General features: G+C 38.8%; 1 protein-coding gene across 14 annotated transcripts in view; it reads left to right on the forward strand.

Moving 5' to 3' along the window:
• ALDH18A1 (aldehyde dehydrogenase 18 family member A1) overlaps positions 1 to 13468 on the forward strand; it is a 47214-nt gene extending 33746 nt beyond the window's left edge. For 13 of the 14 annotated variants that reach the window (XM_071446379.1, XM_071446377.1, XM_071446381.1 and 10 more), the window contains 10 exons: positions 924 to 1068; positions 2695 to 2768; positions 3419 to 3518; positions 4596 to 4816; positions 7627 to 7764; positions 7874 to 8069; positions 8217 to 8338; positions 10590 to 10776; positions 11643 to 11738; positions 12685 to 13468. In XM_071446379.1, the coding sequence (XP_071302480.1) occupies positions 924 to 1068; positions 2695 to 2768; positions 3419 to 3518; positions 4596 to 4816; positions 7627 to 7764; positions 7874 to 8069; positions 8217 to 8338; positions 10590 to 10776; positions 11643 to 11738; positions 12685 to 12866 (1461 nt within the window). In that variant the 3' untranslated portion in view covers positions 12867 to 13468. Of the gene's footprint in view, positions 1 to 923; positions 1069 to 2694; positions 2769 to 3418; positions 3519 to 4595; positions 4817 to 7626; positions 7765 to 7873; positions 8070 to 8216; positions 8339 to 10589; positions 10777 to 11642; positions 11739 to 12684 lie in introns of those variants that run through there. The other variant, XR_011682202.1, reaches the window with a different exon arrangement.
• The last annotated feature ends 220 nt before the right edge of the window (positions 13469 to 13688 follow it).

Raw genomic sequence — 13688 nt, forward strand, 5'->3', positions numbered from 1 at the left:
AAGGTGGCAAAAAGAGGAGGCATTTGTAACTATGGAATGTACAAAGCTTATTCAGGAATGACTTTCCTTTATCTGGCTTCTAGGATAATTTAAACAATTCCAGGTATTAAAGGTAAGGCTGCCAAGGTTAGAGAGTACTTTATTGTAAAAGTAATAATCTGTAAGAGTTACTTGGTGTCTTTTGAGTCACAGAGAGGCAAATCTTGATGCAGGTGTTGTAACAAAAATTTGCTACAGTTGAGAATGTAGGAGACATTTTTCGAAAACTGTAGCCTCAATAATAGAAAACAGATAGTGGTTCAAAGAACAAATCTTGTTTTTTAGCGTGAAATTTGAGCAATAATGAAGTGACTGATGATCTTTTGGTTGCTGAGTTTGATGGGATAGGCCTATCTGACATTTGTGTCTCATAGTGACTGTGGACTGTAATACCAAATTGTAGAACCATATTAGGAAAACATAGAAGTGAGTAAGCAGAGAAGCTTTTGCAATTAAATAAATGATGCATAATTAAATATAAGTAGTGGATAATATTGCCCATATTGGCAAGTACTTGACTGGGAAAATAAATGAAGGAAATCAGTGGCAGTACCTCTTCAGCAGATAGCATCTGGGATTTGAGAGAAATAATATTCTGCTCAAAAATGTGCAAAGAGGCTTATCTTAGGACTAGTCAGTTCACAGGGATTTCAAAGGACCCTTACTAATGAGCTAATCGTTATGTAAACTTAACATACTGTAGAAGGATTAAGCAAATATCAGTATTCCAGCACTGGAGTTCAGAGATTCCCAAAGTGTGTTGAATGCTCTTTGAAAGCATAAGTGATCAATCTGGCCATCAGAGTGGACCAAGAAGTCTTGTTGAGAGTGGTGATTGAAATAACCAGTGGATCTCTTGTAACCTGCTCTGTCCTTTCCTGTAGGTGAAAGCAGCTCTGTGGGCCCTGCAAGGAGGCACTTCAGTAGTGATTGCAAATGGAACTCACCCAAAGATCTCAGGTCATGTCATCACAGATATTGTAGAAGGGAAAAAAGTAGGAACTTTTTTTTCAGAGGTAAAACCTGCAGGTGAGTACAGAGTTAATGTGTATCTTGAGAGTTGTGGAGATTTCCTGAAAAATTAGAGTTAAAATTTGTCTAGAGCTGTGCAATAACTGGAAAAACACTCTCTGTTTGCAAAATGTATTTTGAAAGGTATTTTCTGAAGCAGGGGTAGAAACTGCTGAATTCCCTGCTCTTCTTCCCTCCAGCTGATAAACTGGTACATCAGACTTGCATTTGAAGAATGCAGTGAGTAGAGTAGAAGTTTTGCCTTTTGTAGTCTTAAGAGTTATCATCAAGTATCCATGATTTCACTGTGAGAATATGGATATAGAATGTGCTACTGAACTAAGGTAGTGTTTAGGTTTTGTTTTTATCATTAATTTCTTTTATGACTCAGTCTTCTAGTATGGTAGGTAGGAATGTTTTCCTGTCACTGCATTGCTGGAACTGTGTAATAATTGCTGGATAAAATCAGACCAAAGATCCCTCACCTTAGCAGAATAGATTCTGGGGTGGTACTTTTGACTTTAAGCCAAGTGAATTTCTTTGTGTATAGTAATCCTTAATGGATTTCTTGTATAAATATGTCAGATCATCCTTTGAACACACTTGGTGTCGTTATGCTCAAGTACCTTTTTGGTTAGCCTCACTATAATAAGTTGGTATCAGCAGTAAAGCTTCTAATCTTGTGGTCCTGTTCTGAGTCACAAACATTGTAAGTAGCAAAAGTCTGTCCCTGTGGACTGTTGTGGTCTTTATTCCAGTCATCTCTTTGTCTTCTATCTTCCAAAATCCACACTTCGGAAATTCAAGTAACTTTTAAAAATCAAGTATATCTGCTTACATATGTAATTTTTCTCCAAGAATACTAAAAAATGCCATATTTTGTAAAGTATGATATCACTTCAAGAAGCTGGCTTAAGATGTCTTAAATTAGTCTAATTATTCTCATGTCCACACATTCTTTTCTTACACTTCCCACTATACCTCTCTATAATTTCTACTCTGGCAGTTTCCATGGAACTCTTCTTAAATGGAAGTTGGGTTCAAGATACCTGGTTTACAGGCTATTTCAGGAGAGTTGAAAATGGCAGATTTTTCACAAGCTATTTGAGAATTCTTTGCAGAAATGCAACCTGAACACGGTGACTTGAAACAGAAACACAATCTGTCTTCCGCACCTTGCTTCTAAAATGCATACATGGAAAGGCAGGGAAAGCAATTTTTCTGCAAGCTGTTTCTAGGATTTTGGTTTCCATTATTGTTTGTGTGTTCCCATGCATACATTCCTCAGCTGGATACTTAAACTTTTCAAAGTTTGCCTCTTTTCTTTCAGTAGCCTACTATGCCCTAGTGACTTAGCTATCCTGTTGTTCTTTTGGCCTTTATCGAGCCTTTTTGATACATGCTGCACACTTGCTGTTACACAGAGACAGAATCCTTGTGATGATTCTTTATGTAGGGACCATAACAGTATTTTTGTGTCAGGTACAGACTTTTCTGTATTAGGATACAAAATTTTTCTTGAATTTGTCTGTTAAAAACTGTTTCATGCTCTAAATAAAGAATTGGAAGACAAATGGGCTAGTGCTCACTTCTGCCTGTGCTGTTACTTTGTCTGCATACCATATTTTTGGGGTTTTTTTGCAGGCCCTACTGTAGAACAGCAGGCTGAAATGGCTCGAGCTGGTGGCAGGACCTTGGCGGCTCTACAGCCTGAGCAGGTGACAGAACAATATGACCAAATTGTTAATAATGTGCATGTGTGGCAAGTTTTACAACATAGGCTTATAACATAAATGAACCTCTTGGGATAAGAATCTATTATTTCTGTGTCAGATCCATTGTTTGTATTGTAGCCTGCTTAAAGATGATAAAAGCAAAAACATCATGTTCCTTGGGGTTGTGAAGTAATATGAGCTTTCATGTGGGGTTTTTAAAAATTTTGATAGCATCAAGTAACACACAGAAGTGAATTGTGATTCAAGCTGCTGAAGAATTGGCTGGAATAACTTGCTCCATTCACACCTGAGTTTAGCATACAACATGTATACAAAAGTGGAGCTGTAGACAATTACTACTCTGCAGCTAGGTGAGTATGATGTGGTACAAGGTAGTCTTAAAGGAAGAACATGTGAGTTTGGTGAAGAAGACTGGGAAGGGAAAACAAGAGAATAAAAATCAAGGTAAAGGCTGAAGCAGTGTTTGGTCTTCTTTTTCAGTGTGATGCGGTCTGGAAAAATCAGCTCCCCAAGTATCGGGAAGCTTAAGATAGTGAGAGGATGTGGTCAGCGTAAATGGACTATAGGAACTAGGTGTCAAACAGCACGGACTTTGAGTAAGGAGTCAGTTTAGAAAATGTTTTCTCTTTCAGAGAGCAGAGATTATTTATCGTCTTGCTGACTTACTAACGGACCAGAGGGAAGAAATTCTCTTGGCAAACAAGAAGGACTTAGAGGAGGCTGAAAATAAAGGTATTACTTCAAACCTTCCATAGTAATACTGTCATCTTGGACCTCTCTGGGCCTCAAGACAAATGAGCAGAACTAGAATCTTCTGTCACCTGGGATTGGGCAGTATTGCTGACACAGATTATTGAACCCAGGACTTTGAGAGCTTGTCAGTGTAAACAGCCGCAGCCTCTTTCATTCATAAAACAGATGCCTTCATCAGAGAAGATACTGAGGCAGTGCAAAACACCAAGTGGTGTATTGTAAAAAAATTTTTAAAAAATGGAACAAATATCTCTGTTACTGTCATGAACAAAGTGAGTATCTTCTGGGCTGGTTAATGTAATGTTTGGTTCCTGAAGGAAAGGCTATCATCTCTACACCTAAATTGATGCTTGCCAAAGCATCAGTTGTCCCCTTCTGATTGAAGAAGATTCTCTTTAGGTGGCTCAGATGAAGCCCCCTCTTCTGTGTTAGACTGATACATTCATTGAGAAGCTGGGATTGAGATGTGTACTCGGTGGCATAACAAGTATATGAAAAGGACACGTCATGAATTGTAATACTATGTGGAAGGCATCACTGACCAGAGTATTTGAGGGGACATTGCTGGGTTAACTTACTGTATGAATGTATTCAGACTAGAAATTTCAAATTGTTCTTGCCCAGCCTGCACAGAAATGCTATGCATGTGTCTGTGTTTTGATGTTTCTGTTTGTAAAACAGAAGGATGCAATTACTGCCTAGACCTTCCAGAAATACTGCAAGGATAGAAATTTGTAGGAAATTCAATCATGCATTCAGTACATGAAATAGGACAAACCTTATCTTTCTGGGTGTTGGTAGCTTGTGTGGTTGCTTCATATACCGAGCACTTAAACCTCATTAATTGAAAATGTGGTGCGTGAGATAGTCATCATATTTGAGGGGTTTTATTGTGACTACTAGACTTGTTGCTATGCATTTTTAATCTCAGGTAGATTACTTGCTAGGGTGTGGGAAATATCTTAATTTTCCTTAGGTTCAGCACTCATTTAAGTAATTTCTGCTTGAGCCTAGGAAGACCAATCTATCTTCAGCACAACTTTTTCTTTCTTTTAGGGAGATTAGCCCTCCCTTTGTTGAAACGCCTAAGTTTGTCTACTTCAAAGCTAAATAGCTTGGCTATTGGTCTGCGTCAGATTGCAGCATCCTCGCAGGACAGCGTCGGCCGTGTAATTCGACGAACTCGAATAGCAAAAGACCTGGATTTGGAGCAGGTTACAGTGCCAATTGGTGTCCTTCTCGTGATCTTTGAATCTCGTCCTGACTGTCTTCCACAGGTTTGTAAGCAAGGTAGATTACACCGTTGAGTATTTCTTTTGGCAAGCAAACAAGAGACTACAAAAAGTATTGTTTCAAAGGACTCTTGCTTGGATTCTTCTACAAATGATTTTTTTGGCATCACTGTTTTTTATGCAGAGGTGTTTTCAGGATTTGCTTCTGCAGTGTTCAGGTAATCATTTGTCTTATTCCAGGAATAAGGCAGTTATGTTAAGGACAAATGCTTTCCTCTGCAGCACTGTGGAAGTGTTGCTATAAGTAAATCCTGTTAAAAAATGCATGAAAATATGGGTGCTTAACTAATGTTGCAGAGGCAACCTTGGTCTTACTTTCTAACTCCTGACTAGTTTACTGAGCAACTGAAGTAGATTTTAAAATGAAAACAAACAAACCAAAAAAACCTGATTAGCAACATTTCTTCCCACAATTAACATTAGGTATGTAGGAAGCTTGATTGAGGAGTTTTCTAATGAGCAGGTGTTTGAGTAGAAAATGATGGGTACAGCCACTTTGAGGATGTGAGGCTCAATGAGTGGACAGCTTCGTACTTCATGCCAGATTTTTGTGAGTAGTCCCCGCTTACAGTGAAAAGGAGTATGTGGTAAGAAAAGTTCTATGAAACAAAAAGGCACTAGTCTTCTTTGACTACCAGCACTGTTTGTTACAGATAACCAGTATGTTAACATGTTGAATTTGTGTCTGTCTTCCTGGGCTTCAGCCCAGGTCTCTTGCCTTGCATAGCTGATGCCTTCCTCTTTCTCTCTTTCTCTTTCTCTCTTTCTCTTTCTCTCTTTCTCTTTCTCTCTTTCTCTTTCTCTTTCTCTTTCTCTTTCTCTTTCTCTTTCTCTTTCTCTTTCTCTTTCTCTTTCTCTTTCTCTTTCTCTTTCTCTTTGTTGTATCTTAAAACTTACACCAGACTGACTCCTGCTGGCTTCCCTGCCCTCCCTTCCCCTGCTTTGTTTTACAGACTTAGCATAGCTTGTCTTGGTAGTTGCTTTGCTTTTTGCTAACCTCCTGTCCTCATACTCACATTAGGCTTCCTGATGCAACTTCAGAGGATAACCTTTGATAACTCTGCATTTGAATTGCATTATTTCTGTCCCATCCTGTATCTGATAGTAGGAGGGTCTCTGATTGAGACGAGCAGTCTCTCCTCTTGGTCTGCTACTGCATCTCATGCTTATTTGGGTTAAGATTTAATAAGCTTCAAGTGAGCATATACAAAAGCATGTTTAATACTTACAGGGTGAAATTGCAAGCATCCTTCAGAGACTGTATTGTATAGATTCCACCAAATCCAGTTGTTGTTCTGAAGTGTAGTCATGTTCTACTAGTCTTTGAGGCTGAACCATTTTGAAACCCCTTACCTGGTGTTCTACTTTTAATCACAGAAATTTTTGATTTTTGTGTCTTAATTCTTGGTATTTTTTTCTTTTCATTTTTTCAAACCAGGTCAAAACTTTTCTTTTAATCTTATGCCTCTTTACTTAAATAAGCTTATTTGTTTAGTTTCCTTTCGTGATAGTGATCTGGAGGGGCAGATAGAAGGTACTTTTGAAATACAATCAGATGGCTTTTTAATGTCTAATTATATAAGTTAAAAAGATGCATGATAGTTATGTAAGGCAGATTTCCCAGATGGTTACACTTCAGTGTGTTTTTCTAATATGTTTCTTGTTTTCAATATTCTTTTCAAATGAGGTAGATTATCAAGCATTTTGATTATTATTACCTATTTGATTCTAGAAGGGGAAAGATGTATCTGGCTGGTTATTTTATGAATCAGGATCTAAAGTGTGCCACCAAGCTAACTTCTTATTAGATGTGAGCCTGGCTAATTTTGACTTCAGCATCTCAACAATATACAATAGATACTCTAATGAGTGTACGTTTGGTGAATATATATACAAGTGATGATAATGATACATATAATATTTCCCAGAAGACTGTAGTACAGCAAAATAACTTAAAATACTGAGTTTGTTTATTCTAAAGAGAATAAACTCACCTCTGGAGAGGAGGTGATTTTTTTTTTCCAAAGGAGTGCATGCTTTTAAACTTTTTTTAAGTAGGTGGACAAATTGTGAGGCCATAGTGAATGAAGTTGGAATGACGAATACAAAAAAGAATACAAAAGTAAAATAAGTTTTGAAAAAGAGCTTTTTGCATGGGATGTACTCTGAGGTAGAAAGGAGCAAAACCCTCTTGCATTGCTGGACTTAAATGGGTGAAATCTAACACCCTGAACAGAAGGGCAGCAATATCTATTGGTTTCTTCTGGTGATAAACATGGAAGCAAAGATGATGCTGGGCCTAGTGTCTCAAATTTTTTTTTATTTTTGCTTAGAGCAAGTGTTGTCTGTTTATGACTCCTGTTTTAGACAGCATGATGAAAATGTTTTTCCTGTTCATAGGAAGAGCTTATTTACCTCTCTGCTGGAATGGTTCGAGACAGGAGTTCTTGCAGCTAAAGTTATTCTCCTCGGGGTAATTGCCCACACAGCTGTGCAATTCATATGAAGCCCTATGTCCATAGTTTCTTCTGACTTGTTCACTGTAGTCTCTCCATCGCAATAGTACCCTGAAAACTCTAGTTTGTTCTTGAAATTAGTATATTTAATTTCTGGAGTTAAATGTGCTGCTACTTGTAATGGTTTTTCAGAGCCATGAAAGGAAAACTAGATTAATATTGAGTAAATCAACTGAACAAAAAATCTTGCTTTTATTTTGTGGGTGTTATTCTGACAAAAGAACCAGAATACATTTAAAGTTGTTTTTTTTTTTTCCCAATAATAAACTCCTTTAACAGGTGTCTGCTTTGGCCATAGCCAGTGGAAATGGCTTACTACTTAAAGGAGGGAAAGAGGCAGCACATAGCAATCAAATCCTCCATCATCTGACACAAGAAGCACTCTCTGTTCATGGAGTCAGAGATGCAGTGCAACTGGTAAGTGCCTAGAGTTAAATCAACTATTTCTTTGCTATGGTTTGTATAAAAAGTGTGGGCAAAACCTGAGAGGTAAAACTGTAAGCTCTTTGTATTGCAACTACCACAGGTGAACACAAGAGAGGAAGTAGAAGATCTCTGCCGTTTGGATAAGCTGATAGATCTCATCATTCCACGTGGTTCATCACAGCTAGTCAGAAATATCCAGAAAGCAGCTAAGGGAATCCCAGTGATGGGTCACAGTGAAGGGATCTGTCATGTGTATGTTGACACGGATGCCAGTGTTGAGAAGGTCACACGAATAAGTAAGCTGTGGGAGGGTGACTTGAATCTCATGGGTGTAATTGAACTTGGGAGTATGCAATGTAGTTATGGTAATTTATAATTTATATATTATCCAAAAATCTTTGTTGTAAATGCTATGTAACTAATTATGTACTCTTAAACCTCAGTCAGAGACTCAAAGTGTGAATATCCTGCTGCCTGTAATGCTCTGGAAACTCTCTTAATTCATCGAGACTTGCTGAGAACCCCATTGTTTGATCAGATCATAGACATGTTGAGAGTAGAACAGGTTAGTCACTCATATTTGTGTTTTGTTCTGTGTTTTTTGTCTGTTTGTTTTCTAAAACTTTTCAAGCATTTGGTCTGGCTGATGTAGCCCTGTTTCCATGGCACAACATTTTAGTTACCCTCATGTGTCTTTGTACATGGCAATGAACTTTGGTACTCCAGGCAGCATCAAGTGTTTCTGTAGAAATGATCTGAAAGCAGCTTATTCAGTACAGCTACAGGCGATTACTGGGATACCTTTGTTTTATACTTCCTTGTATATAGCAAAAATAATCTTCTGCCATAAAAACATATACACAACCTTTCTCTACCTTTTCAAATTCAGTCAGATGCAAAGCCTTGTCTTCCTGAATCTGTTAATTTAGCTTCTTACCCAAGTGAATTCCTTTCTGTTTTCATCCTTTCTGAATTTACTTCATACATGTGTTTTTTAAAATTTTCCTCTTGGATGCCCTTTGTTTCCACCCATTTTCCCTCCTGGTATGTCAAAGGATATCAAAAGGCCAGCATACTAATTAGTTGTCTAGACACAAGCAATGTTTTTTCAGTAACGATAGCAGAGATGCATCAGGAAGAAGTATCCATGAAGTAGTATGAATTGCACATAAATCAAGTGTTTTCACACAGCACTGTGTATTTGACAAATAGAGTGCACAGGCAGTGATTAATGGAGGATAGAGAGGTCATATGTTTTGATGCTGTTAAAAGGGTTATAGTAAAAGAAGCTGGTAAGTAGTCAAGGAGCAAGTTCTCAATGCTTGGGGCTCTTTAATGTCTAGTTTAGTTGTTTCTTGGGAAGGGTAGAATGCAAGGTAGATGTTTGTATTTTGGATGGGAGGAATATGTGTATCAGAACATTTCCACCACCAACCCTAACCGATCTCCTTATACAGTGGTGAAGATACTACTTCTGTCTAACTTAACCTGACAACAAGAAATATGCAAATATTGGGCAGGATTATGCAATTAAAGTAATTCATAGTTGCACAAGAAAATGCTGGTTTACAGATATTGTCTTAAAAGCCTTCATGTTTAGTAGACTTAAGCCTTATTTCCCATTTATGCTTCTCTTGTCAAAATTTCCTGTTTGAATGGAAATTCATCTGCATGGAATTTCTGTGCTGTATCTGTTCTAAATTATCTCTCATTGTTTAGCTGTTTTGGCAGAGGTGGTTAATGTGTTAAAATTTTCTTTATAATAAATGAAAAATATCTGTGTGAGTTTTTTTGGTTTTGGACCCAGTAACTCCTTTGTGTCTTAGATGTGCTTCAGAGATGGCTGGTATCAATTTATAAAGTAAAAGGATAAAAGTCATTCAAGATCTTAAGACTTCTGTAGGTGCAAACTTGGAAGCATTCCTTTCGTTATTCTCTGCATTGCAGTTGCTGTCTTAAAACAAAGGCTGGCATCAGTATTTTAGCTGTTTTCCTAGCAGTGCTGTACTGGCCTTTTTTGCCTGGTGACTGAGTGATGCAATTGCTTTAAGTAATTTCAAATGAGTCCTGAATTAGTGTTTGTCATGGTAGGTAGCCAGCCTAGCATGTAATTTGTTGTACCTCGTAGCTAATTCACCTATGTGCCAAGTTTCCCAAAGTGTAGGTGTATTTTTCTTACACTGCGTGCATGTTGTGGATTAACTCCACTGAGTGACTAAACACCATCCAGCTGCCTGCTTGCTCTCCCCTGCTCCAAGTGGGACAGGAGGAGAAAATTAGAACAAAACCAAGGAAGCTTGTAGGTTGAAAGATAGCTTAATAAGTGAAGGAAAGAGGAAGAAGAAAGGGGACAAAGAGGAGGAAATAACCCAACAAAAAAGTAAACCCTGAAACAAAACTAAAAACCCACCAGCAACACCCACAAGGCAATGCCCATCCAGTCTCTTGGGCAATGCCTACCTTCTTCAAAAACCCCCTCCCCTCAGCTTGTATTGCAGTACATGACATTATACAGCATGGAATACCCCTTTGGTCAGTTCTGTTCAGCTCTTGGCTGTGTCCCCTCCCAAATTCCTGCATACTCCCAGTCTTCACACCAGGGGCCCTGAGTTGGAACAGGGGGGAAGAGACAACCTTGTGTTGTGCAAGCTCTGTTCAGCAACAGCCAAAACATTGGTGTGTTTTTAACATGGTTTAGTCAGAAGTCCAAAACATAGCACCACAGGGACTGCTATCCCTCCCATATTGAGTACACTTTCACCTGAAAGGCTCTGGTATGGTCAGTAGCCACAAACAAAATGTTTCTGGTGTTGCAGGTGAAGATTCATGCTGGCCCAAAGTTTGCATCTTACTTGACATTCAGTCCTTCAGAAGTGAAATCTCTGCGCATAGAATATGGGGACCTGGAGTGCTGCATTGAGGTGGTGGACAGCGTTCAAGAGGCTGTTGAACATATCCACAAGTATGGAAGTTCCCATACGGATGTTATTATCACAGAGAATGGTTAGTGACCTGGCTCCTTCTTTAAGCTGCTGTTTTGGTTTGACTGCTAATTCCTGGTCTTAGTGCAACTAACCACATACATTGTAGTAGTTCATCTCTTGGGTCTGTGCCAGTTCAAAACCTTACTAGAGCTGTGCCAAGACAAAGGTTGACTCTCCAACCAAACCAAGCCCAGAACTTCTGTGAATCAGCTGCAGTTAAGGTCATGTTGATCTGTGGCTGGCCAGTATGAGTCAAGTAGGCTTCTGTTTTTCTACTTCTTGCTGAGCTAAATGCTTGTCACTAAAAGGCATGCATTCAATACCATAACTACTGCCACAGGACCTGGTGAACTAGTGATTTATATTGGAAATAGAGTTGCTCTTGAATGTCTGTCTTGTTGCTAAGGGCTACTGACCTCCAAGTTACTTACGTGTGGCATTTCTGCTTAGTAGTTCTCAAATAGTACTTGCAATAGCAATTGAGTTTAGGATTCTCAGTATTTGGAACAATTCCATGTTTGAGACTAATGGAGAGCTGACTGTAGCTTAATTGTCTCAAAATGCTGTTCGGGTCAGCTGTTCTTTCTCCTTGGTCATGCAACTAAATCTCTCTTTAACTAAACTGAATGGAGTTAGAATTAGACATCTTTTTGCTTGCTTCTAATCTTTGTGAGCTTATTCTAAGATTTGCAGTTGTGTCTAATTGATAACCATACTGGGAGGAAGGTAAAAATGAGCATGGCTTAGCCCAGGCTGTTTAAGTACTGTCTGATAAGGTCGCACGTGAAAGTTGTATTGTTACGTATGTTCACTGTTTTATGCATACATGGCATACATGATCATTCTGTATGTAATGGATTTCATTTTTCTCTGCCTCCTTCCCAGAGAAAACAGCAGAGTTCTTCCTCCAGCATGTGGACAGCGCTTGTGTTTTCTGGAATGCCAGTACCCGATTCTCTGATGGCTATAGGTTTGGACTTGGTAAGAGGGAAGATATTGTAGGGTTGTGACTGCAGAATTTTGTGGTGTGTGAACAGTGTGGCGGTATGAGTCTTGAAAGATAGGATTAGTCTCTTATCTTACTGTCTAATGAAAGGTTTTCAGGAAAGGTACTGTACAAAAAGTTGAAGCCTAGAAATTTCATCCACACAAAGATATTTTGGATCCTTTGAAGCTCTATTCAATTGCAATAAAGTATGCTGCATGCATATAGTGATAGAACAATGCAGTACAGGATGTGAAACTGCTGAACAGCTTTCCTTTTGTTTCTCCTTCTAACGATGCTGTAAAGAATGCAATGCTTCAGTCCTGCTGGGCGGATTGAGGTGCTGTCCAGTGTGTGAGTCCTGCTGTGTTAAGGAATGAATGGTAGGAACTAAACTGACTATCAACTGATAAACAGGTGCAGCTACTGTGAATTGCAGAAGATAAAGGAAACATTCCTTGAAGAGGTAGAAAATCAGAAGTCTCCATTACACGCTGTTACTGTGTTAGCTGGAACAGTGTTCCATGTGACTGAAAAGTTCCAGTTAAGGTCTTCCAATATCTCCTCAATGTGATAAAAAAGGACGTAAGATCATAATCTTTACTAGTTTAGCTTTTTTTCTTGTTTGAAGGATTATGCCCTTAGATCAGTCTAAGAGCAGCAATGTAGGAGATACCTCTCTCTATCTCTCTCTCTTGCATCTTTCTTTCTGAAAGTAACTGTAGTAGCCAGAAGTATAAGCATTACAATCTATAATGTAATAGTTAATCTCCTCAAGCTTCTCTAATGGGGAAATGGAACTGGTATTTGGAGAGGACCAGAGAGAAAATGGCAGGTCCCTGAAAGGCAGGCAGATTTTTCTACTTTGAGGTACAAAAACATTTAGTATGAAGTGGACATCATCAGAGGATTAACTACCTTTATTTTCGGTGTTTCCTACAGGTGCTGAAGTGGGAATTAGTACTTCGCGTATCCATGCACGTGGACCAGTGGGAATTGAAGGACTCTTAACAACGAAGTGGTTGCTGAGGGGGGACAATCATGTTGTTTCTGACTTTTCAGAGCATGGGAGCATGAAGTATCTTCATGAAAGCCTCCCTCTCCCTCAGAGAAATGCCAACTGAAAACACTGGGGGGAAAACCCAGGATATAATTATTTCCTGAAGTTGTTCAGGCTTCAGGATAATCTCTGAAGGTGAAGGAGTTTGTTTTTCATCGTCAGAAACATTGTCCTTGGTCATTTTGCAGTGCAATGAATACAAAATTATCCCATCAATGAGAATTCTTCCCCTTCCACCCCTTTCACTTTCCTTAGACAGTATCTGCAAACTGACCTCACTTCTCCCAAAGACAGATTTTTTCAAATCATATAGGTAACATAAGGATTTCATTATCGACTACATTCCTTTTTTATCACAGTGCTCTCTGTAGCAAATATGTTTGGTGGTGGAGCTTAATTTTTTTTTTTAAGTTTTGTTTTATTCAAGTATCTGTTCTGGAGAACAGACTCAGTAGTTTTGGTTTTGAGGGTTTTTTTCTTCAATCTTAGGATCATGGCATCTCTTGAGGGCCGGAAAGCTTTATGCTTAATTTCTTTGTATTTGACCAGTCTTGAGATGGGGGGACAGATGTTCCAAATGTATAGTAAACTTTTGACCAAGAAACCTTTTATATCTAATTCTTTGTATTGTTGGCTATTTTAGATAAAAAACATCATTGTCTGCTACATTAATTTTGGTACTTATTTGTATCAAAGGTTTATTTTTCTTCTGTTTATATAAAACTTACTCCAACAGCATTTTGATCATGGCTTGACCAGAATGAAGCTCTCCACTTGCATGAACACTTCTCATGGTGCACTGCAGCCCCGCCACACAGCTGGCAGCCAGAGCTCCCCGATGGCTGCAGGACATCCCGCTCTCAGTTGGGGGGTCCCGGTGTGCTCC

The sequence above is a fragment of the Agelaius tricolor genome, unplaced genomic scaffold (genome assembly GCF_023055355.1).
Source record: "Agelaius tricolor isolate 1412-34295 unplaced genomic scaffold, bAgeTri1.0.p SCAF_22, whole genome shotgun sequence".
Lineage (NCBI taxonomy): Eukaryota > Metazoa > Chordata > Aves > Passeriformes > Icteridae > Agelaius > Agelaius tricolor.